General features: G+C 39.4%; 1 protein-coding gene across 2 annotated transcripts in view; it reads right to left on the bottom strand.

Annotated features, from left to right (window-relative positions):
• Nucleotides 1–14,066, bottom strand: part of LOC145994893 (uncharacterized) — a 364,443-nt gene that overhangs the window by 289,654 nt on the left and 60,723 nt on the right. For both annotated transcript variants that reach the window (XM_083131352.1, XM_083131353.1), the window contains exon 2: nt 2,768–2,881. In XM_083131352.1, the coding sequence (XP_082987478.1) occupies nt 2,768–2,855 (88 nt within the window). In that variant the 5' untranslated portion in view covers nt 2,856–2,881. The remainder of the gene's footprint in view (nt 1–2,767; nt 2,882–14,066) is intronic.

Consider the following 14,066-nt stretch of genomic DNA (forward strand, 5'->3'; position numbering starts at 1 on the left):
CATTAAGGACCGTGCTTACGTGCCTCTTCTTCCACGAGACCTTCATGACCTGCGAATGAGAATTGTGCAGCTATGGTCACACCAGACATGTTAACCAGAGCTACATTACCGCGTTGATGTTTCTCGCGTAACACGCGGTGCTCACATTGAGTCCATGTAATGTCTTCATTCTACCACATAACCTCAAGGACCCATGCATCATGTGACACAAAAAAAAAACTCACGATATGTACAGTAGTTCTTTTATAATAAAAGTTTTAAAGTGAGACTTACTTTAGAGACACGCTGTATTCATTTTCTAGGACGTACAGTCATCAGCAATAAAAATGGGACGCCTAGATCCTGAAATAATCGCTTCCCTGCAAGGTGTTATGTGTGTTGCCTAACTCTACGGCGATAAGGGGATTTTAATAGCAAAGTTTCAATAGCAACATCTACCACCGCCTTAGAGCTAGGCAACACACACAACGCCTTGCAGGGAAGCGATTATTTCAGGATCTAGGCGTCCCATTTTATTGCCGGTCAGTGTACATGGCAAAAATATAGCACAGTACGTACAGCAAGCAAGTTCCTAGTAAAAGTGAAAAATCCACAAGCCAGTAAGATACCCCTAATCAGTATACTTTGAAAGTAATAAAAGGCGTTTCTTTCTCTTTTTTTATTCCGATGTACCCCAACTTGAACTCGGCACTTTCCATGCCTCCGTGTCAAGGATGGGGAGGATCCAATGACGTCACCCGCTCCAATTGAAAGTACCTGCGGTTCCTCGCTTTCTAGTCTAGAGGCACAGACTATAAGCCGCTCGACCACGTCACGATAAGGTAGATCCGTGTCTCCCAGGTCAGTGTGTTATGTGTACGAATAAATTTCGCAAAAGCCATCCCGCAAACGACCAACCCCCCCCCTCTCCACTCATAATTTTCATACTTGGTAAATTACACGTAGTCCTTGAACTGTTTTTGCATGTCTGCGTGAGAGTGTGTGTGTGTGTGTGTCTTCCTTGCACGACTGGCGGATGATATCTTCATGTTCCGTGATGGTGCGTGTACTTTCATGTAAAAAAATACAGCCTTAATACCAATGGTCTTATGGGGGAAGTATTTCTTTCTACGACTGTACATCGGCATCAACAGTGCTGGATGGGAAAAGACACCCCCCCCCCGCACTCTCAGCACTGTCTACTGCGAATTTTATTTGGGTGGGTTTAAACTTTACGAAACAATCAGGCGCAGTCTGCTTCTGTAGTCATAGCTTCCCTGTATGCATGGGCGTTTTTAAAAGGGGGGGGGGGTTCAACGGGTTCAAACCCCCTCTTTTTGGTTCAGTAAAATTACCAGATTACCTGTTCTATCCGCTTTTTCATAAAAATTTCTTGGGAATTATTTTATTCTCCTAAATTCGAGACTTGAGATACGGATCGGAACGAAATTACATAATTCCACACACCAGATGGAACTGCAGACCAAAGGTCGGCAATTTCCTGAAAGTTCCGGAATTTCTGCGATAAGAAACTGCATTGGGACTGTCAAAAAAGTCATCATTTTTTCTTTCTCGAGTCTTCTTAAAGAAATTTGGTTTTTAAAAAGGCAGTGCTAGAAAACCAGGTAAACATCGTAACATTCCCAAGTTGTTTGACACAAGATGAACAGAAAAGTATCAATACTAAGTAGCGTGACTTCGTGACTACATACGCGCAACTTTGTCAGGTCCAGCCCCCCACCCCCAGCCGCTCCCAGCAAGTTTCCGGTTAGCAGTGCCCTGGATTTTCACTTATGAAATAAAGCAACCCTTATCATGCCAAAAGATGAACCCCGCCCTTACGTGAACTATATATACTCCCATGCCTCCATGCCTGTATGCATGGGTATAGGTGTTCTTTGCGAACATCCCTTCATAAATTTATTCACATCATCACTCATCCTCACCGTCGACGATAAATAATATGAATCAAATCAAAACCATTATGCAGGACCTACCCGATCGCGTAGTGGTAACGTAGTCGCTTTGCAATCAAGGGGTTCCGGGTTCGATACCCGACGGAGGCACATAGTGGCTCGGATTTCACTTTAAACTGTAGCTCCAGTCCTATCCTTGCATAAAGTGGACTTAAAACAACAAATCAATCAAAACCATTATTCAGTAATTTTTCCAGTAATCTAACATTACCGAAAATATTTTTTATTTATATATTAATGGAAAAAGTTGCATGCAATACACACGACACAACATGTGACAATTGACACAGGTATGTTTGCTGCAAAGTGCATAATGCAGGGTTGTTAAAGATCCAGGAATTTTAAATAAATTCAATTCCGGTCCAGGAGAGAAAATCAGCAAGCGTAATTCGGTTCTGGACCGTAAAGAACCTTTTTATCTGTAAAGCATTGATTTCAATTCGGTTCAGAAACCTTTTTTCCAGAATGAATTTCAATTCGGTCCAGGAACCTTTTTCAGGAACAATTACAATACGGTCCAGGAACCTTTTTTCAATGTAACAATACACAACTTGGACCGAATTTAAATTGTGCGAGAAAAAAGGTTTCGGTTCTGCAGCGGAACCCATTAGAATTTTTACGTTCCTGTACATTTAACAACCCTGGCATAAAGTGCTTGCAGTTCTTGTGCATAGAAATACACACGGAAATACATGAAAGGATACTTTTACCAGCTACTGCCCAGTGTGATGCATGAAAATGCATCAATTGAGAAGATCAGATACAATCATTTCAATTAGAAAAGGGGAAAAAAACCAATGTGCAGTACTTACATTTATGGTCCTCATGAGGTGGTAGATACATGACGCACAGATTGAAATTTCTGATGTACACTTTGTCCGGAAGCAGTAAAACGTTCATAATTTTTCACATCACTTTGAATAAGCCTACAAAAGAAGAAGCATAGTCTAGTATTATCCTAGTTTTATTTTATATCTATGTATATGTAATATTATATATAATATACATGGTGTCTTAAAAGTAATAGCGCAAACTGACAGGTGAAAGTACACGATAATAGAAGCAAAAAAGATAATTTCGAATGTGTGGTTAGAAGCCGCCACTGACATCATTCTTTATAAACGTCGTCCTAGTTGGTAAAATGCTAATAATGTGTGCGAATGTGTGGTTAGAACCCGTCACTGATTGCCTTTTGTAAACACCGAGTGCTTTACTCCTTGCGCGTTCCGAGGTTTGCTCTTTGTTTACAAAACAGAACATTTCCGAAAGGTGGCGTTGGAATCAAACAAGATGGATACAATCAGTACAGAGAAAGTACATGCTTGTGACCAATTCTGAAATGAACCAAGGGTGTTCGAAAGAATTCGAAACTCAATGGGGAATCGAGTACAGTACTGCATCCATATGCAAAGACGACACTTTGAACACCTCCTTTAACAGGTACGAGTATACAGTAATTGTAACACGTAACATACTAACGTTTGTTCACGTAAGTAGAATGTTCAATAACAGCAATGAGATCTCCAACAACTTTTCTTACTGTATTATTAGCATCTTACCAACTAGGACGACGTTTACAAACAATGAAGTCAGTGGCGGCTTGTAATTACACATTCGCAATTATCTCGAAAACTGCTCGTTTTGCGTACCCATGTTTACTGAGACTTTTTTGCTTCTATTACCGTGTACTTTCACCTGTATCAGTTTGCTGTATTCAAATTCAAATTCAAATTTTCTTTATTTAAGGGCGAGGTTCAGCCTGTGGCTGTTCTCCCACCTAACCCCGTTTGACATTTACCTGGTCCTACATAAACAAAATCATAAAAAAGAGAAGAAAATACAATAAAAAATAAAAAAATAATAAAAAAAGAAAAAATGGTTACAAGGAAAGAACAAAGACAAGATTTTAAAAAATCAAGACAACACATAAAAAAGAAAGAGAAAAAACATATTCACACACACGCGCACACACACACACACACGCACACACACACACACACGCACACACACACACACACACACACATACTAAACATTTCTGAGGAGGACATTCACGCATGGATGTTGAGATAGATGTACATGATTATGCTAGTTTTGTGAGGTACGATAGAACAACACATACGCAAATATTACAATATAGTTGAAGATTTGTCAAGGATTAGATTAGATTGGCGAGGCTCATATGTAGTCTAAACTGTATTGTGTAGTGTTACTTTGTGACAGAGATATTGCTCATCTAACAGAAAATTCTTTAGTTTATTCTTAAATTTGTTAACACTGGGGAGGGAGGTAATGGAGGGCGGAAGTTCATTCCATGTTTTTGCCGCTGAAAGTGTAAAATTCGATTTGAAAATTTCCAGCGAGTGTTTGAAGAGTTCAGAAGATATTTCCCTTCTGATGTTTAGTTTCTCGAATAAATTTTCGGGGATTTTTTAATGCAAAAGATTCTGTATAAAGCAACAGAAATGAAGTCTGCGACGTCTGTTCATGTTGTTGGAAGAATATGATCGAATCTTTTAATGTTATATACGAAGCGTAAACACGAATTTTGAACTTTCTGAATTTTGACTTTATTTCGAACAGACAAGTTTGCGCCGTATACTATATCACAGTAGTCTAGAAGAGGGAGAATCAGTGTTTGCACAAGTTTCATTTTAATATCTGTTTTTAAGTATTCATTAAATTTATAGAGGGATCTTAGTGCTGCGTAGGCTTTCTTAGTTTGCTATTGAACATGAAGGTCCCAGTTCAAGTGATCGTCTAACATAACTCCTAAATTCTTTATACTTTTTGAATGTGGAATTTCGAATGTCTCTATTTTGACGCGTGGATTTATCATTGCGAGGCTATTCTTGGAACCGATGACGGCGAAAACAGACTTTTGTTAATTTATTTTCAGACCATTTGTATTACACCAGGTATTGATGGCTGCCAAATCTTTGTTAAGTAATGCTATTGCATAATCTGGTGATTTTGGTGGAAATGGGATTTTAATTTGGGTGTCATCTGTATAAAAGTGTACAAAAGTATGCTCTATGTTGGTTTCTAAATCTGCTGTGAAGATTGTATATAGAAGAGGAGCTAGAATTGATCCTTGTGGAACGCCAGTTTCTAGCGGAAGCGTGTTCGAGAGAGAGGGCGTGGCAGTTTATAGGAACACGTTCTGTTGCCTGTTTGTCAAGTACGATCTGAACCATTTGAGTGCGGGGTGTGAAAAATTATAATATTTCAACTTGCTTAAGAGTAAGCCGTGATGAACCTTGTCAAAAGCCTTTGTCAGATCCAGTGAAACCAGAGCAACTGTCATACTCTTGTCCATTGAGCGAAATATATCATCCGTGACATTTAGCAACGCCGTCGCCGTGCTGCGAGCAGGGCGGAAGCCCGATTGGCATTTCGGAAGGAGATTGAGGCTGTTCACATGATTTCTAACTTGATTGTAAACAATTTTTTCGGTGATCTTGGAAAGGATGGGTAGTAAGTAGACTTATATGACGAAGATCGTTTAAGGACGATATTACTTTTTTCTTAGGTAAAGGGATCACGCGCGTTGTTTTCCAGCTGATTGGATATTGTCCAGTCCGAAAGGAGAAATTTATTATATGTGTCAGGTGGCTTAAAATAAACGGAAGTGATAGTTTGAGCATTTGTATTGTTATTCCATCATTGCCAGAGGCATTGGATCGTATATTATTTACTGCTTTAATTGTGCCATATTCACTGATTTCTTTAAAATGAAATTGTTGTACACTTTCATTAAATATTTTGGAGTTAAACAAATTACTGGTTTTATTTAAAGCTGATTTCGAGCAGTCGGCCTCACGACAGATGTTTGAAAAATGTTCGTTTATTTTATCTAAGTCTCGTATATCAGAGGGTATTTCATTATTAGTAGTTTTACTATATACTCCCCACGCATTGAGTGTGCTCCACAGGTCTTTTGTTTTTATTAGAACGTAGGTGCAACCTAGTTGTAAAGTTTTTTAGTTCCTTGTAGTGTTCCCAGTCGTAGTTTGTTTCTTCGCGTTTATATTTTAATGAAGCTCTGTCGCGGAGTTTCATGAGTAATTTCGTGTTTTCGGATCTCCATGGAACGCTTTTATGCATAACCGGTTTAGTGTGGAGAGGTGCATGTTTGTCAAAAAGGTGGATAATATTGGTAGAGGTATACTGTACCTTATCTTCGATGTTGTCGTAGCTGTTAATTTGTGCCCAATCAATTTTTGCAGCACCTTCATCAAATTTCTCCTTATTGAAATTTGAGAAATTACGGTATGCAACACATTGTTTCTCTCTTTTCGGTTTTTCAATGGCAAGGGTGACACTTACCATGCAGTGATCTGAGTTTCCGATAGGTACGGTTACATTTAATGTGTACAATGGCAGGGTCATCTGTTATTACGACATCCAGGAGTGATTCGCTATTTTCTGTTATTCTAGTTGGTTTATTGGTAATTTGCGTAAGGCCGACAGAATTAAGAATTGATCGAAAGTATTTTGTCTCCGGTTTGTGTGGCGAAAGAAAGTCTACGTTTTTATCTCCGAAAAAATATTCAATTTGTCAACACGCGGGAAAACTTCAGAGATTGCGGTTTTTAAACGTGATAATTTTGTGTAGGATATATTGGGTGCTTTGTATATCCCGATTATCCCAGGGTTGTGTTTCGAATCTTTATCGCTATGTTCATAATTTCAACTTCATCGTTATTTTCATAAGTGGCGGATGTTGAAAGGACCTTGATTGATTGATTGATTGATTTAGTTTATTTTACTTCGCGTTTTGTGCCTCTTGGCTAATTTGCAAAGATGGGGATGAGTGATGAAATTGATGAATGGACATTAACAAACAACCAAGCCCGACCGGGATTCGAACCCGGGACCCTTGGCGTCGCAGCGCGATGTGCTAACCACTCGGCCACAGGGTTGGGCGAAAGGACCTTGATATTTAAGTCTTTGCGATGATATAAGATAATACCACCTCCAACCTTCGTAGTTGTAGTATTACTTATGAGACACCCTGTATATCAGTAGGGTTTTCTTGAGCAGTAAATTATCAAAAATGCCCTAAAAGCAATACATTTATGACCTAAAAAACTTTTTTAAAAATTACCTAAAAATAGTTTTCCTCCGTATTTTAAATATGATACAAATAAAGAATTTGAAACAGTAAGCTCATAATTTATGACCTAAAATGTAAAAAACCAGCCTATCATCTGAGTTCAATGTCTAACTTTGAGTTGTAGTATGTTACAAAGAATTACTGCGAGTTTTCAAGAACGAAATAATGGACTATTGTCATCTGACATAATTGTATACATCGAAAAGATGTTTTCAACATGATTTGACACAGTAGGGGAATATTTAAAGAAAAAAAAATGTCAATAGGTTCTAATTTAGTTTCACTTCTTCTCTTTAAGCTCTAGAAGGAAGAAAATGCCCAAAAAATGTTTTAAAGAACGCATTATTGGAGCAATAATGCAAAACGTAGCTAAAAGTTGTGCAAATGAGTGCAAAACGTAAAATCCACGCCACGTTGGAAAGATAGAACTATGGATGCCACTTCTAAACTAGACGTCAGAAAAATTAAATATTTTTTAAACTATAGATACATAAATAACATCAAAGATATTTTTCCTAAAATGACCGAACGACCAATTAATTCAAAATTGGACCACATCATCTGGATTTTCCCAGAAACATTGTCAGGAGGAGTGAAAAGAAAGAAGGCTTGAAAGAAGCAATAGAGGACGAGAGAAAGGAAGATAATTAAAGAAGACAGATGCAGACAGAGAAAGAGAAAGAGAAAGAACAAACAAATGAATCAAAGAAAGAAATAAGGAAATGGAAGGGAAATAAAGAAGCAACCGAGAGGAAGGGAAAGGGGAAAAAGAAAAATAGAGAAGCGAGGAAAAGATGATAGATAAAGAAGCATGAAAAAAGAAAGACAATAAAGAAACAAGGTAGGGAGAGTGACAGAGGATAAAGGGTAAAAGAAAAAAGAAGAATTAACGATTCGACAGACAGAGAGAGAGAGAGAGAGATAGAGAGAGAATAAAGAAAGAAATAAGACAGAAAACGAGTCAAAACAGAAAATGAATCCAAGTAAATACGATCAAAGCGCGAACAAGGAAATTCGGAAGTTGAGAAAAGGAGGCACAAAAATGAAAAAGAAGATAAAAGGATGATTAAACGCAAATTTTTCTTATTCCAGGACAGGGGGGTAAATGCCCTTTCCCTAACCCTCCCTGCGGCTTCTCATGTTTACTACTTATTTTCATGTTCTCACGATCAAGAGTCAACATCGAACTTTAGGAATCACCACGCGGATCGAACTTCAGACCGAACGCACCAAACATAAGAGTGCGAACCATTCGTCCTGACCTGAACCAGATAATCTGGATTACTGACGTACGCAGGATTTTTATCGGGAAAGACTGGAATTGTAGAGGTGGATACTACATAGCTACTTTCTAGGGGGTCGGTAAACAGAATAAAATATTTCGTATATTTGGAACTTTCTACTCTCAAAATTGGCAACTGTTTGTCATTTTAAGGTCAATTAGGGTTTTCTTCAGACAAAGAGATTTACTGTGGATCTTTGTCTGAAGAAGACCCAGTTAAAGGATGGAAACATTACGTTCATACTTTGTTATTGTCGAATAAATTCTACCTTGGTTAGCATTTCGAGTGTTTTATTTAACAAATAGATCAATTAACTTCCTCGCCATGCTTGTTAACGATTCTTCTGATCTTCCCTAGTAGTTAAATTTTTATGTTCACAAACTACATGTTAAAACCAAGAAATTACCTTTTTCAAATTCTCTACGGAAATACCTAGATGGCAGTAGTAGAGATGATGTGGACAAGGTACAAGTTGCTTAACTCAATTCCTTAAAACAATTCAATTTTGGATTTATTAATATGTAAATGTAATTTCAGTTTTATTTATTGAGTTACTGTATTGTTAGGTTACGTTTTACACTCAAATTTTACTTTGTTTGTATTACCTCTCTCGTTACTTTTCTATAAACTTACAATTAAATTTTTAGCGTTGTTGCCATGTAATCAAAGGGTCCCGGGTTCGATACCCGGTGGAGGCACAAGTGGTTCGGATCCCACTTTAAACTGTAGGTCCAGTAGCCTTACTGTGCATAAAGTGGACTTAAAACAACAAATCAATCAATCAATCAATACAATCAAATTTTGTTTTGTAGCTTGGCATGTGATTCTAGTCAATGTTGATTCTGTAAGCTTGTAATTACAATTGGTCGTGTATGCACCAGCTAATGACTGGTTGTATTTACCACTATGTCTTTAACCGTATTCTTCACTGCTTTTATTTGAAAATATTGATTTTCTCAAAATTTAGGAGGGAGCTTTAGCCCCGACAGTGTTGTGGATGCAAATATAGGCAAATATAAAATGCTTACCGTTGGTAGGGCTCTTCTCTGCACGGTTCTGTCGAGTTCGAACAGGTGAGTCACGTGTGTAGGTTTGATATCAAGAAATGACAGTTGACCCAATTCAATTTTCTCCCCGTCAAAAATCTATCTGATAGCCCCAGGATTGGTGGCCCCTGACATGGATTTGCATCGATAAGCATTCGATACCTGGCCTTGGGAGACTTATCCAGAATAGATGTATTTTTTTTTATGTGCTTCTTATGCGCTCAATTTTTCTTCTCTCTCTCTGGCGATTGTTTAGTATGTAAATGGGGACATTATGATCGGCGATATTATCCACCTTCACTTGCTCTGCAAACGTTTCACAACCAGTACCATGTATGTGCGTCGCCAGATATTTGTGGGGGGAGGGAATCGGACCGTGCTGAAAAAAATAATGTATATGGTAATTGTATAGTATTTTTGTATTTTACGCCGCATTTCTTCCAATTTTGTACAATCGCGACAATGCGTAAAGTCCCAGTCCTGATTGAAACGCCACTTTACTTCAAAGAAAGTTAGGAAAGATCCGTTTCTCTCCGACAACCATATGTCAAGTCCACGTGGAGCCCAGTCTATCCTTCCCTCTAACCTTTCCCACCAATAGCGTCCTTTTAAGGAACTGACAGCTCTTGTCAAGTCCACGTGGAGTGAATGAAATGTTGCCAATTCAGTTTCTTTAGAGATTTCATAACGTGAGGTTGCGGTTATCTGTGCTAGGTTGTGTTGTTGTCTTGTGTCTTGTAACGTCGTCGCAGTTCGTGTTGGGTGTCTAAACACTGCAGGTAAAAGTATCAACAGCGCTTCTCAGAACAACAGGTGATGGCTCGAAACCAGATACGCGTCCTGTAGGCTTCCTCTCGAGCTATTTAAAATATCCCAATGAGGAGCCATACCAGTGATGGTTGCATGAATTAATTTGATTAAGGAACATTCACAAAAAAAAAACAGCCATGTTCACGCCAGGACTCGAAGGTCGTAACCTCAGTAGCGAGATCGAATGTGGGTTACTTAACGTACTTTTGTTTTAAGAAATAGTAGTAGTATCCCCCGTCATTCACCTATTTCTCAACTTTCACACATATTCATGTTTTACTGTATTCTCGGTTTTCTTCTTTACGGGCAAATACAATCATCCATGTTCTAGCCGGGATTCGAACCAGAGACCCCTGGCTTCGTAGTGCGATGCACTGACCACTCCGCTTTGAGGCCGACAGCGTACTCGACCACACGCATCCCTGTGCTGCATTGCTACTCTTTCCCTTGACTTTCTCAGTCAGGAACAAAGCAAAATACCCACATGAATGACCAAAGTACCCCATGTACCCCTTGTGATATTGATGGTTAGTTGAGTTTGTTTTTACGTCCATTCTATGCACAGAAATGCTAATCGGGACTGGACCTACAGTTTAAAGTGGGATTCGAACCACTGTGCTGTGTGCCCCACTGGGTATCGAAGCCCTTGTGATATGGCTGCAACAATAGCATGTGATGACTTTTTTCCATAGTAACTGACTGTCACGCTCCTCTTTAATTGCGAGAACAGCTTAAGCAGCTTTCAGACCGAAGCGACACGCTACACAAGTCGTTTTGGAAGGAACCAATCAACAACAACATTTCACATCGCAGCTGCATGACAAGCCGCTGAATTGGTGATATCCTCAAGCGACACGTGGCAGGCGACAAGCTAAGTTTCTTCCTTCGTCTAATACAGTGGTTCTCAACCTTCGTGAACCTGCGGGCCGGTAAATCCGTTTTCGAAAAGTCGATGTCCCGATCCCAGCAATTTTAATCGTAAATAGCATTATACATTTTTAAACTTTATACTTATTTAATATGTATCTTGAAATGTAATATTAATATATAAATTATGGCATAATCATAAAGAGTATTAGTTCGATTATGTCTAGCCTTGTTAACAAATATAAAATTTGGTTTAAATTAGTTGAACAACTGAATATAATGGAATTTTCATTAACCTGTTCCATTTCGGGCACAGATAAATTCCAACTTATCAGAATATTTCAGCTTGAAAATACTACATTTTCTTTAAAAGTATAATGTTGTTTAGTAACGGTGAGAAGATTCATCTGCACTAAGTTTCTCAGTGGAAGTATCAGGAGGGGAACTGCCCCCTTGCCCCTGCCTCTCCTCCCGAGCGCACGACTATGACTTTCTTAACTTTGAGGAACCATTTCACATTTTGTCATTGAAGAAGTAGTTAAAATTATGCCTTTATCTTTCGTAGCACTTTCGCGCCACGAACCAAGTCACCAGACTCCTGCATCAGGTGACATAACAGTTGGTCTACCGCACGTTACGTCACGCGTTGGAATTAAACGAGGCCTCGGCCAAATCGAGGGTGACTGGTTGGCCAGCGGCAGCCCTGAAGGAAGGTTGCAGCCAGGTTGAAGGCCAGTCGTTCACTTCCTGGGAGTGGGCAGCGCTCGTAAGGATATAACCCTCCGAAAGGTCGACAAACGTTTCGCACGTACATAATCTGTATTCATTATGATCTGTCCCCGAGCAACTTGTAATTTGCCCTCCTCGGCACCTTCGCTGAATGAAATTAATAAGTCAAGCACCTCATTGAAGTTTCCAGATTGGTTGGTGCGTGCTGCCGACGCGAGTACGAAATAAGTGTATGTGCGTGTTGACAACCCTTAGTCAACATGAAAAGAGTTGCTATTTCTCGAATTGCGCTTCTCAACCCTGAACGAGTGCCTTATTCCCCAGCAGCCTTGCAACTAAGGCATCCTGGGTTCTGTAGTGGCATAAGTTTTGTCGAAACTGAAACAAATGACTAGAAGGCGGGTTAGAATTTTTAAAAGTCTGTTCTGTCATGAGGAGAGAATTTCGTCCAAGTAGAACCAAGAATGACTGCTCTCTTTTCTCTCATTCTTGTCTCTTCTGTTCCTTTTGTGCTTCTGTTTCTCTCTTTATTTCCTTCTCTCTATTACTCTCTCTCTCTCATCTCTCTTCACCTTGTTTTCTCCTATTTCCTTCCTCTCATTCTATCCTTTCTATTTTCTGTTTTCTCTCTCTCTCTAATTTTCCTTTGACCTTACTCTTACTTCCCGATTTCTCTTTCTCCCTTCCTCTGCCTTCTATTTCTTTCTTTATGTTTTCTCTCTTTCATTTTGTGTCCTCGTTCTTTCTTCATCTATTTCTCCACCTTTTCCTTCCTTCCTTCTTCTCTCTTTCTTTCTGTTTTCTCTCTTTCACCTTCTCTCTTATGTTTCTTTATCCTTCTTTTTTCTCTATTTATTTCTTCTTCTGTTCCTCTTGTTTTCACATCACATTCTCTCTTGCTTTCTGTCTCTCTTTCACACTTTTCATTCCCTTGTCTTCTATAAATGACTGACAATTTCTCATGTAGGAAGAGAGTCGGCAAGACACTCACACCCAATAAACCTCATAAGTGGACTTTGAAGCAAAATTTTCTGTTTTCAAGATGAACGATTGATATTGGCCCTGGCAGCCGCCAATCCACGAGAGCATTTGTTATCATGTTTGACGTAACTTTGAACATTCAACAAGTAAACAAAAGAGATCGGTAGTGAGATCGGTTCGACTTCCAGGCGGGAGACCTGTATTCGAATCCTGAGGTGGGTGTTACGTAAAGTGGTTCTCGGGCTAACCCAGACTCAGAGGCGTCTCGTGAGCGCATGCGTCAATTGTGGGAAAAAAGACAGCTTGCTCTGCGACGACATTCATGAGCATTTCTACATTCTAATTTCTTCATATAGGAGAAGTATTTATTTTACACGAGAGCGCTGAACTAAGCTTATATTACATTTCTTGGATCTGAAGTGAAAGAAAGTAATAATTCTTTTCCCACAATTGATGCATGCGTCACTTCAGATCCAAGAAATGTAATATAAGCTTAGTTCAGCGCTCTCGTGTAAAATAAATACTTCTCCTGTATGAAGAAATTAGAATGTAAAAATGCTCATGAATGTCGTCGCAGAGCAAGCTGTCCTTTTTCCCACAATTGACGAGTGCGTTCACGAGACGCCTCTACCAGACCTACCCTTGAGTACTCGGGTAATGCGGAGCATGGTGCTGATTGTACTGTCTCCAGTGTGAACAAAACTGATTGATTAATGTATTGATTTGGTTTATTTTACTTCGCTTTTCTGTCACTTTTAGCTAATCGCGAAGATGAGGATGAGTATATAATGAAATTGATGAATGCAACCGTACCCAGGCCGGGATTCGAACCCGGGACCCCTGGCGTCGTAGCGTGCTGTGCTAACCACTCTGTCACGGAGGCCGGCGTGCGTGCGTGTAGACAGAGAGAAAGAAATGTCCTTTACACACTGATTCTTCCACGCAGGTCTTTTATGAGCTGCTGGAAATTGTATTCAGCGTTGGAGCTTATGTTCGAAAACAACATAACTTAACCGCGAGCTACTGTCAAGACACCACTAGCATTCCCAAAACGCCAAGCGCGAAATCATCTCCAACGTCACGCTTGACTAACAACCCTTCGAAGTAGATTAATTCCGCAGAGAAATGAAATATGGCGGGCTACCCACCACAGTCGAGATTTCAGTGTTTGATTTATAGCCAGACCGTTTCAATTTGGAACCGTTCCTCAAAAGGCATGCATCCTTCGCAACTCACACCTGTGTGCATGTCCAGGAAACACGACTGAATAAATTATC

The sequence above is a fragment of the Lepisma saccharinum genome, chromosome 11 (genome assembly GCF_977018435.1).
Source record: "Lepisma saccharinum chromosome 11, izLepSacc3.1, whole genome shotgun sequence".
In the NCBI taxonomy this organism is placed as follows: domain Eukaryota; kingdom Metazoa; phylum Arthropoda; class Insecta; order Zygentoma; family Lepismatidae; genus Lepisma; species Lepisma saccharinum.